This window comes from Propithecus coquereli, unplaced genomic scaffold, assembly GCF_000956105.1.
Source record: "Propithecus coquereli isolate 6110/MARCELLA unplaced genomic scaffold, Pcoq_1.0 Scaffold134, whole genome shotgun sequence".
NCBI lineage: Eukaryota > Metazoa > Chordata > Mammalia > Primates > Indriidae > Propithecus > Propithecus coquereli.
In genome coordinates, this window is record NW_012137636.1 from 3,310,282 (window position 1) to 3,322,270 (window position 11,989).

Consider the following 11,989-nt stretch of genomic DNA (forward strand, 5'->3'; position numbering starts at 1 on the left):
TCCTACCCCCCCACCTGACTGGCACCCAATGAGTGTTACTACCATGTTAAACACCACCTTAGTTTTGGTCAGTTAGTACCAATTTGATGGCGAGTACATGTGGTGCATGTTTTTCCATCCTTGTGATATGTCACTTCAAAGGATGGGCTCAATCTCTATCCAGGATAATACAAGAGATGCTATATCACCATTGTTTTTTGTAGTTGTGTATTATTACATGATATACATATACCACATTTTATTAATCCACCCATGTATTGATGGGCACTTGGATTGTTTTCACATCTTTGCAATTGTGAATTGTGTTGCTGTAAACATTTGAGTGCAGAAGGAACATCAATTTTAATGTTATTTGGAACATTTTTATGATTTTGTTCCTCATAGCTGTTTGATAAGTATCAATAGATCTTCAGGTAAGTTTATTGAACAACTTTCTTTCTATTCATGTGCTCTACAACTGGATATGTTACTTATTAGTATGTTTTTAAAATTAGTTTTGATTATTTTGTGTGTGCATACATATCTCTTGGCATTATTTAATGAGTTTTCATGATAAAGCACAGCAGCAGTTCCTTGCCCTGTCTCCAGCACCTCACCCATCCCTTTATCCAGAGAAAACCACTTTATAATCTTTGAAACCTCAGCAATTCTGATATGTAAACCAGTAGTTTACAGTTACGTTATTACAGCTATATAAATATTGCTCACTGCTGAATCAAGTAGTATAAATAATTATTTGGTAACATAAATTTTTTCCTGTGCTTAATTATTGCTAATATTTTGTTTTCCTTAATTTCCTATGTACTGATTAATTCCTCTCCAAATCTACAACTGAGTTGAAAGCACTTATTTTATACCTTGTTAAATGTATAAATCCCATGATATTTCAGCTCTCCTACCCCATCCCCAAGGCCTCCCTCCTGGAGCCTTCTGCATCTGATTCCATACTAGACCAGGTCTTCTCTAGGCTCCCTGCACAGCTGTTCCCGGGACTTTTGTGTACCACCATGCTGAGAATTCCCCTTTCCTCTCTTGCATTGGATTCATTGTTTCTTGACCTCTTTCCTGTTTATTTCGTCATTTTGGAGAATCGCATTTCTCAGGTAGTTCCCAAGAAATAGTACATGAAGTTAATTTAAAATACATGTACCTTGCATGTTTGAACATTCCTTTGTTTTACTTTTGTACTTGGTTACTGCTTTGTCTGGCTATAGAGTTTTTATTTTTCTTCAGACTTTTGAAGGCTTTGCCACTGTCTTCTAAGATTCAGTCTAGCTTTTCAAAACTCTGGGGATTCATCTTTTTATCTTTAGTGCCCTAAAAGGCCATGATGTGGTAGATATTGTATCATCCTTTTAATCAGATACTCTGTGGGTTCTGTCTGTCTGAACACTTATATTCTTCAGTTTGGAGGAAAACTTTTTTTATCACTATTTCCTTCATGACTCTTTATTTTCCTTTTTTTTTCTGTTTTTCTCAAAATCCTGTTGATTGGATATTGGAACTTGTGAATTGAAATCTAATTTTATATGGTTTTTCTCCCTTATTTGTTACTCTCTATTGTCCTTTCTGTTAGATTTCCAACTATACCAAAGGATCTTGAGTTCGAAAATTTCTCTGCTTCTTGCGTTGTCTCTGTTACCTCCAGGTCTCCTTTGATTTTGTATTAGTTTGTTTTTCACCCTAAAAGCTTCCCCACAGCCTGTTGATCCTTAGCCTGACATTTATATCTAAGAATGAGGTAGCTTGTAAAAACTGGTTTGAAGGTTGTGAGGTGAGTGGTACTTAAGGACTGGTGGGTTTTATTATAGAATGACTGGACTGTAAACTGCTTTCTTGGGGGAGACGCAGGCTTCTTTCACCTTGCATGTCTTTCATTTACCAACTTCAGCAGCCTCTGTGTGTGGCCAGGAGACAGGAGAGAGAGTCCAGGAGGTGTGTATGATTCTTCATCACCTCAATGTAGAAGTGACACCTAGTACTGGTGATAATCCCACCATCCCCCACCTCTCTGGGGTATGTGGATACTTGTGTATTTAAGGACCAAGTGTATACTCACCAAGGCCCGGATCAGTGTCTCTATCTCTCTTTTCCATTCCCTTTCTGGCAACTTTTAAATGATCTTTTTCACGACCTTCTCTATATTTAATGTCTGCTACTCAGCATCCCTGTGGCCACTCTAATCTGTCTCTGATCTCTTCCTCCTCTTTCAAATATTTACCCTTCTCTCTACTCAGTTCGCCATTGCTTTTCAGCTTTTATGAGAAAAGCCTGGCCATCCTGTTGTAGACAGAGCTAGTCAGCAGAAAATACCTTTTCTTCCATGTAAGGAACCAGCTAGTCATAGATGACAGTGCATTCATGTTCAAATTTTCTGTTCTTCTCTGTTATCTTTGTTGGTTGTTGGAGGTCCAGAGTGGTAGAATGGTTTCTTGTTTTTCAGATAAAAATTTTTTTAAACTACTTTATTTCTAGATATGTTCTGGAAGCCCTGAGGACCTAGAGGATTAGTGTGTGTGTCAAACCCTTCCCCACTTTAAATTTGCTTAAATGTCTCCCTTTACGTCTGAAGTGAATAGACATCGTTAATGTAACCAATTTCCCAACTCTCTCTTCCCATGATCCAACCAAGTTACCTAGGAAGTGCTCAGTATTGCTTTTAGGCTCTGTTGCAGACCAGAATGGCTTTTTATGTCAATTCTTTACTCCTCTACTGTCCCCCACCTGTTTTAAGGAAAAGTTGAATTTCTTATATTTTATGCCAATTTTACTTCCATTATTTTATCTGATATTTTCTTTTTCTTTATTTTAAAAAATCAAGCATTTACTGTTTATACAGGCTGGGTTTTTGGCTAAAAATATGTCTTAAATAGGTTTTGAATTATACCATCTCCAACTTCTCCAGCTACATATTTTTTTGAATGTTTTATTAACTTGGACTGCTAGCACATCTTTAATCAAACCCATTTGTTGTAACAGTTGTATGTGAATATTTAAAAGATAAGTATTTTTATTTAGTGTGCATAAATTGATGAAAATTATTGGTTGAAAATATTGGCATCTTTTCTCCAAAACCCGCCCTTTTTTCTGTCGTCACTGTCTCAGGAAGTGACACTCCTGTCCACACTAATGCCCAAGGCTGACCACAGGAGAGGAGACGTGCATGACGTTCCTTTTCCTCACCTCTGCAGTCCCAGGAGTCATGGAACCTTGTGCTTTATTTCCCTGAGACTCTCTGGAGTCCTTCCACTTCTGTCTTTGCCAGCACCGTCACCCTGGGGCAACTCGGTTTCATTTGCCTCAGCTCCGACCTGTCTTGCTCCCTGCCAGGCTCTTCTGCACGCTGCAGTCTGTGTGATCTCCTCATTTGAGGAGCTGTGACAAGGACATCTGCAGTTGCAGCACAGAGTTTGGGTAGGAGGACGAGGAGGGAAAGGAGTCTGGAGGTGTACGCAGGAGCCAGAGCCTGAGAGGCATTTTGGACACGTTTCAGTGTTTGGATTTGACCCTGAGAATAGTGGATGCCAGTGAACACGGGCTGTGTGGATGGTGGGAGCGCCGGGATTGGGTTCCTTCTTTTTGTTTTTTGGTCCACCTCTTTTCAATACACACACAATCACAGAGAAATTGTAATCTAGGAAGGAAAATTCAGTGACAAAACAGAAGTAGTAAAAAATATATAGCACATACAAAACAGTTGACAGGAAAATTTGAATTGTGTACAGCATCTTTGTGTATAACTTTCTTTTTTAAAAAGGAAAATACGCATGGACTAAAATGTATAAATATTTTAAAGCTCTTAGGAAAAGTTTTAGATACTTCATTGACTAGACTAAATGAATAGAATCCTTAGGTGCGAACATTGTTAAAGGTGACAGGTGCTGCAATGTAGAGGGAGCAGGGTTGGGAGGCTGGGCAGGAGGCTTTTGCAGGCGTCTGTCCTGGTAGAAGAGGATAGCAGCCTGGGCTGGTGTGCTGAGGGTGGGATGGAGGGAAGTGGACAGACCCTGAGATCCCAGGAGGCAGAGTTGGGATGGAGGCTAGGGAAAGCATTTTCTCAGAGGGGAGTGATATTTCTAGGCAGGAGGAGAAGGGAGCATCTGGGAGCAAGCTGCGGGTGTTGGGTAGGTAGTTGTTAACCATGCAGTGAAGGTTCTGGAGGGCACAGTGGAGAGGTTTGCATGGGAGTCGAGCAGTGTGGTGGATGGGTCAGAGCAGAGTCTCCACTGAGCACATGGCACTGATGACAAGCGGGAGCTTACATCTGGGCCTGTCCCCAGGGCAACAGTGATGTGAGGAGTGGTGTGTTTGGCTGCAAACTTCCAAAAAATGAATGCCAGCAGTCTTTTTATTGAATCGTAATTATGTTTCGTGTACCCCTCAGATACCTTTGAATATCTGTCACTGACAAGGCTCAGTGCTAGGCGCCTTGGCAGCTACCATGGTGAATTAGGAAGCTCACATTCTAGTAAATAAAGATTCTGTTTCTTATTGCTGGAAAAGAGTTAAATTAAAGGCATAATTAATTGCTTGTAACAGACTGGAGAGGACCAAGCTGAGAACTTTTCTCACCTTTCTTGATTCTCATTCTGTTTTCTCATCTTCACTGTCTCTTTCCTTAGTAACAAGTAAATCCCACACGTAAGTATAGGGTAGGGTTCTTGTCTCTGAACCAGGCCTGCTTGGCATTTCTTCCTTGGGCTAGCAAGTGCTGATGTCTTATATTTGAGATTGGAAATCCTCTTAATTCAATTGTTTTCAAATTATTCTCTCACTTTCTCTTTCTTAAGGATTTATACAACAATAAGAAAACTCAGAGTTATTTAATATTGTTTCAAATTAACTATGATTTTTTCTCTTCAAAAGTTAAACTTGGCATATTTCTTCATTTTTTTTGGAAATGGAGATAAAAGTCTCAATGATTAATGAAGGCTATCAAAAATTTGATGACTGATTTAAATCCATACAACTGGGAAGTATTTTAAAGATCTTTTAAATTTTCGTTTTTAATTAGTCCTCATTTTATATCTAAGGAAATTGAAGTTCAAAAGGTGAATGGAACGTATGAATAAATGTAAAAGTTATCTTAGAGTGTTTTAAAATTTGCACAATAGGAGCTTTCATATTTTCTGACAGTTGTGGTAATATTGCAGAAGAGACTTTTTTTTTTTAACCACTGGGGAATGCTGAAATATCAAATGATCAACTATAATGGAAAAAAATTAGAACAATTTTAAGTATTCTGGTCACTGCGTCTTTTCTGTTTAGCAAAATAAAAGGATTCATGTGGTAGTCTCTATGGATTGGGGTAGGAGGAAGGTAGATACTGGGGACACTGTTTTATATTTATTTCACGTCACATCATTTCATAGTGATTGTAACTCAGAATATTCCTTGCAGATAAGCAAATTTCATTCTCCCCTTCTAACTTTGCAGTGCACAAAAGTGCACCAGAAAATCTGCCTCCCTGGTTAATTGAGCAAAGCTGAGTATATTCATGGAAGATGCTGGCCCATGACCTGTGTTTTGGTAATTTGGTGAAAAGGGAATATTGTCACACTGGTTCTGCCTTCAGGAAAATGTCCAACCTCAGAGCCCCCCATGTTGTATGACAATTGAGTGAGGGTATAAGACTTAGTTCTTACGCAAACCTTATCCTGGGATTTGGTCAGGGAATTGGATTTGTGTCTCTTTTGTCCTTTCTCTACATTTACTCTGCTGTTTCGAGAATTATTACAGTTAGTAAATTTCAGTTTCAATCCCTCTTTGTTCCAGGGAATTTTTAAAAGGGAGTTTTACATTAAATTCCCAAAGGGTTTTTTTTCCCCATTTTTTCTTGTGTTTTAGGTTGTTTTGGACAGTAATCAGAGAATGAATTACCTTGCAGCTAGGTGCTCCAGGGACATAAGAAAATAATGTGTAGTTTTTATATAGTCAAAATACTATATATATTCACAAAATTGAGCTTATCGATTATCTCCTTCAAATCCTTGATAGTTTCCTTTAGCTTATTTGACCTGTCAAATTCTGAAAGTGTTAAAATACTCCACTAGGATCAGATGATCAGATTTTATTATGTTCTCTTTGTATTTCTAGAAGTTTTAACTTTAGATACTTGACTGTTATGTTACTTGGCCATAAAATTTTTACTTAAAGAAATACAGTTAGTACTGAATAAGTAGAGAGCATCATACTATGCAACTGAATGGGCTGAATTACCATCGTATAAATGACAATCCTTCCCAAATTATATGTAAATTTAATGTCATTCTGATCAGACACCCAAGTGTGTGTGTTTTTTTTAAGGGGGGGATTGATTAAGATGAAGATGATATGTGTAGAATAAGTTGGTGAGAATTACCTAAAAAAAAATCTTAAAAAATGAAAACAGTTGGGGGTGGGGAATTTTCCTTATCATATGTTAAAATGACCATAATGCTATAGTAATAAAAATGTGATACAAAAAAATACAGAATTAAATCGGTTGAATGGAATAGAATGGATTCTAGCATTGTAAGAGATTAAGATATGATAAAGGCTGAATTTCATTTCAGTGGTATAAAGAATGTTTATTTGATAAATGATATTAGCATAATTGGCTATTTCAGAGGACAAAAGTAGGATTCTACAGATGAAAGATCTAAGTGGAAAATGCAATGCATGATACTACAAGAAATTTTAGGAGACTAATTTTGAGGTGTGGAAGACCCTCAGAGACAAGACAGGAAGTGCAGAAGTAGTAAAGGAAAATATCGACATACTTAACTACATAAAGTTTTAAAAAATTCTTTCTGGCAGAATACACCATAAATTATATCAAAATACTTTGCCACACATATGACAGCCAAAGATTTGATAACCCTAACCTTTAAACAGGGAAACAGAAAATCCAATACACAAATAGGCAAGAATGTGAGTAAGGCAGTTCACAGAAGAGAAATGCATGTCGTCAAAACACTAAAATGATGTTCCAAAGAAGTAGGCAATAAGAAAAAAGTTTTCAGCTGTCTGAAGGACAAAATTTAAAAGAGTCTAAACACATCAGGTGCTGCAAAAGTGATAGACAAACGGACCTCCTTCACACACTGTGGTGAGTGTGCAGACTGGTACAGTGCTTCCTGGCATAGTTGACATTCTTTCACTTCAGTGTCTCACAGTTAGGTCTATCCTCCCAAAATAAAAGCACCAGTATTTACATGTACAAGGTTGTTTATCTTAACATTTTTTTATTATAGCAAGAAATTTAAAAATATCTGTATGTCCAATAATAGGGAAAGGTCTGAACAGATTCGGTGTATTTGTACTGTGCAATATTTGGCATCCATAAAAATAATGCCTTAGGTTACATGTATTGATTAGGAATAATCTTCATGCTGGATTAATTAGAAAAGGAGCAAATTTCAGAGGGATGTTAATAATATGATCACATTAAAAATATATGTTTGTATGGTTATAAAGAGATTTGGGAGGATGGACACATGAAAAAATGTTAAGTAAACAGGATTAGGGGAAGGTGGCAAGAAAAATCCTATAAACTAATGTACTCAAAATATTAAAATTTATTTATTTATTTTTTAAACCCTTAACTCTGCCTTAACCCTTCTAATATCTTACCACTTGTGATGAAGCTTGGGTTAGCCTGTTTGCTTTTCTTTTCAAGAAGATGTCTCTCTTAGGAGAGATCCCTGGCTTTCACTCCCTGGCCTGTAGCACTCTCTAGCTCCTTTATCTCATCTTACTTCTGGGATCCATCACTTCAACCACTTTCTGGCCAATGTCCTCACTTTCATTGCCCCTTTATATTTCATTTGTGCCTGTCTAGGCTGATAACCGGTGGAGAAAAACCATGCAATCCTGCAATTAGTGACCCTGTAACTGAGATCTGCAATCTCCTTTGCTCCCCTAAGATGTCTCAGCAACCCTTGTGTTTTCCCAAGTTACCACTTTCCTGAAATGCAAGTGTTATTTCAGACATTCCCCTCTTTCCTCAAACTTTTAATGCTGCCACCTTTTCTCTCTAGCAGCAAGTGACTGTGCCTCTGTTCTGTAGGAAAAATGGAAACTCCACAAACTGCTTGTCACCAAACATGCAATCAATCTTTCTCTTCTTCCTTTGCTAAGGCAAACAGGCCACCTGTGCTGGGATCCCAGCCTTACCTGTCTCCCTCTGGAGGTGGCGGGGAGGGGCTATGTGCTCCTGAAATGGATTATCCCTGTTCTCTCTTGTATCTCCTCCACTTTTCTTCATTCATACAGCCCCAAGAGTTTATAAATACAAGGCCTGTAATACCATCTTGTTCTTTGTTTCCTCTCTGGCCTCTCTGTGTTATACACGTACTCATAGATGGATAGAAAGAAGGAAGTATTTGGGTAGAATAATCAGAAAGCAGCATGAGCTAAAGAGAGTAAGAGGACCTAAAGACTAAGGGAGAAAGAAATGATGGAACAAACCTAAAAACAGCCTCATTTCCTCTACCCAGACTTGGAGGAAAGTAGGGAACATAATTCATTCTTACCTGAGCAAATGAAGTTTGTTGTTAGAACTGCCAGAATATACCATTGTGATTTCTTAGCTAGAGTTATAAGCCTGATTGTCATACTTTGATATATGTGTTATATTCCAGTTTTTTGAAAACAAATGAAAGATAAAACTTTATCTATAAACTAGTGTTCACCAAGTGTGTTTTGCAGAAAAATAGCTTGGGGATAGGGTTCAGGAAATACTGAATTAAGTCTTTAATGTGCTGAAGTGCTTTGTGAATTTCCAAAGCAGGTAGACCGTGTGGTGTTTTCCAACTTTATGATCATAGAACCATTTTATGTACTTCTTCTCCATCCCATTCCCTAATGTATATTGTGTGTCCCAAGGAAAATAGTTTGAGAAAAGCCGATGGATAAATAAATATGTGGTACTAAAGAAGACGAAGAAAAAGAAAAATCAGGTCACATGATGCACAGTAATATGACTAGTAATAATTTCTGTTCCTTTTTAGTTTGTGTGCTTTTCTGAGTCTACGCATTTTCAGGATGACAAATTATTTTTAAAAAATGAAACTTATTTTGACTAATGATACTTGGAGGAAATATTTTGTACATAAGCATAGGAGATGTATGTAAGCATAGGAGAGTTCTAGTGTGGCTAATACCTGCTATAATACTGTAAGATTATCATGTTATGTTATTTTAAGGTTTATTAGGATTGACCTGAATTTCTGTTATTTGAGTTATGTTTTTGTACCCTCTTTTTCAGTGGCAGCCGATTAGGAGGCCTGGTTACAGTGCTGTGCTTCTTTTTCAATCATGGAGAGGTAGGTAGTCAAAAAATATTTTCAGAATCACTCCTGAAAATAGAGGTTTCTTTTTTAAATTTAATATCTTTAAATTTAATCTCTAATAGCATTCTTTAAATGTTTGATCTTATTATTTTGATTCAAAATTTAAACACTCGCATTCATTTTAAGTTATCTTTTCATAACCATTATATCTCTTATGTGATATAACTCTTAGTGATTTGAAGAAGTAGTGGGTCTGATTCAATTCTTCAAATAATTTTAAAACTATGAAATCTCACATTTTAGGAATAATAGAAATAAGCTGGTAATAGATATAGTTAACTTTCTTATGTGAGGCTTTTTGTTGTAATAGTCTACACAGTATGTTCTTATTTTAATGTATTAACCTTTGATATAGTTTTAAGTATTTCTTACAGAATATTTGACAGATTTGCAACTGTCGAAGGGCTTTCTAAAGAAAGCAGTGTTGCAAAGAACATGGACTCTGGATCCAGGTTCTGAACCAGTCAGGTTCAAATCCTGACTGTCATTGAGTGTCTTTGTGACCTGACAAAGTCATTTAATCTCTCTGGCCCGTGGTTTCCTCTTTGTAAATGGGCAGAATGATGTTACCCATTTTGTAGGATTATTGCAGAGATTAAATGAATTCATACATATAAGTGCCTAGAACAATGTTTGGCAGATGGTAACTGATATATAATTGTTAGCTTGTATCATTATTATTGTTATCTAACTTAGTTTAGATTAAATTCCAAAGTAAATTGAGAGACAGTGATTTCGTTCATCTAAATTAATCATAGTTGTAAGTGAATTTCTAGTAATATATCTCTGTCCAGATTTCGTTCGTGGTAAATTTTGTAAGAGGGAAAAAAGAAAAAGGTCAGCTTGCTTTATGTGAAGTGACTTCATCCTTTCATGTGTTTATAAACACTCAGTGTCTGCAGTCTTTTCATATGCACATTATAAAGCTCTGAGAGTAATCCTGTTGAAACTTAATGCAGAGCCAATGTTGAACTTTTTAAAAATCAGTGAATTACTAATGGATATTGAACTAATATGTAGTTAGTATTTAGGATCACAGAAATGCAAAGCTAGAGTGGCCTTGTAGATTAGAGCATTTGATAAATGATTGTAGCATGACATCAGTTAATTGGTTTAGTGTGAATTTCGAGCCCCTCCCGCCAAAAAATGATTTGGCTTTTCCTGACTCTTGATGCTGCACATTGTGATAGTGTGGACCATGAAACATTTGAAACACAGATTCTGTGAGAATGACCTAAGAAATGGGAAATAACTGCTTAATAATGGAAGAAAGGAGCATTGTGTTTAACAATAAGATGTTGGAGGAAAGGGATTATTCAAAATTTTGGAGCCAAGACCACTAGAAAGAACACTGTTAAGCACAAAGGTCTACTCTGTTACCCTTACTATACAGTAGGGTTGTTAATTCCTGATATTATGTTTTTCTCATAATTTTGATATTCATGTAGCATGAACATCATTCCTTACAAAGTCTTCTTAATTTTTAACAATGAAATTTAGACAGTTGATTTTTTCAGGCTGATGACTTATCTTTTTGATACTTTTGAGCTACTTGATGTAGCTGAAAGCATGCTTAGACATCACTGTCTTGGGAAAAGTTAAACTATCAGAGATAGTCAATAGATATTTGTACTTATATGTAACTGTAGCTTTAGGGTAGATAAATGGCCTTTTTGTGTAATGTCATATATTAAAATTGAGAGCACAAACTACAATTTTGGGTAAAATATTGGTAAGAACTCAAGTTGTTGCAAACTTCTATTATAATTTTAAACATATTTTGGTTTTCAGGTTATAAGATTTTGTTAGAACTGCCAGAATATACCATTGTGATTTCTTAGCTAGAGTTATAAGCCTGATTGTCATGCTTTGATATATGTGTTATATTCCAGTTTTTTGAAAACAAATGAAAGATAAAACTTTATCTATAAACTAGTGTTCACCAAGTGTGTTTTGCAGAAAAATAGCTTGGGGATAGGGTTCAGGAAATACTGAATTAAGTCTTTAATGTGCTGAAGTGCTTTGTGAATTTCCAAAGCAGGTAGACCGTGTGGTGTTTTCCAACTTTATGATCATAGAACCATTTTATGTACTTCTTCTCCATCCCATTCCCTAATGTATATTGTGTGTCCCAAGGAAAATAGTTTGAGAAAAGCCGATGGATAAATAAATATGTGGTACTAAAGAAGACGAAGAAAAAGAAAAATCAGGTCACATGATGCACAGTAATATGACTAGTAATAATTTCTGTTCCTTTTTAGTTTGTGTGCTTTTCTGAGTCTACGCATTTTCAGGATGACAAATTATTTTTAAAAAATGAAACTTATTTTGACTAATGATACTTGGAGGAAATATTTTGTACATAAGCATAGGAGATGTATGTAAGCATAGGAGAGTTCTAGTGTGGCTAATACCTGCTATAATACTGTAAGATTATCATGTTATGTTATTTTAAGGTTTATTAGAATTGACCTGAATTTCTGTTATTTGAGTTATGTTTTTGTACCCTCTTTTTCAGTGGCAGCCGATTAGGAGGCCTGGTTACAGTGCTGTGCTTCTTTTTCAATCATGGAGAGGTAGGTAGTCAAAAAATATTTTCAGAATCACTCCTGAAAATAGAGGTTTCTTTTTTAAATTTAATATCTTTAAATTTA

General features: G+C 36.2%; 1 protein-coding gene across 1 annotated transcript in view; it reads left to right on the forward strand.

Moving 5' to 3' along the window:
- The window catches only part of DPY19L1 (dpy-19-like 1 (C. elegans)), a 145,780-nt gene that overhangs the window by 46,728 nt on the left and 87,063 nt on the right, over nucleotides 1-11,989 (forward strand). The window contains exon 7 of the mRNA XM_012638754.1: nucleotides 9,251-9,308. Coding sequence (XP_012494208.1) covers nucleotides 9,251-9,308 — 58 coding nt within the window. The remainder of the gene's footprint in view (nucleotides 1-9,250; nucleotides 9,309-11,989) is intronic.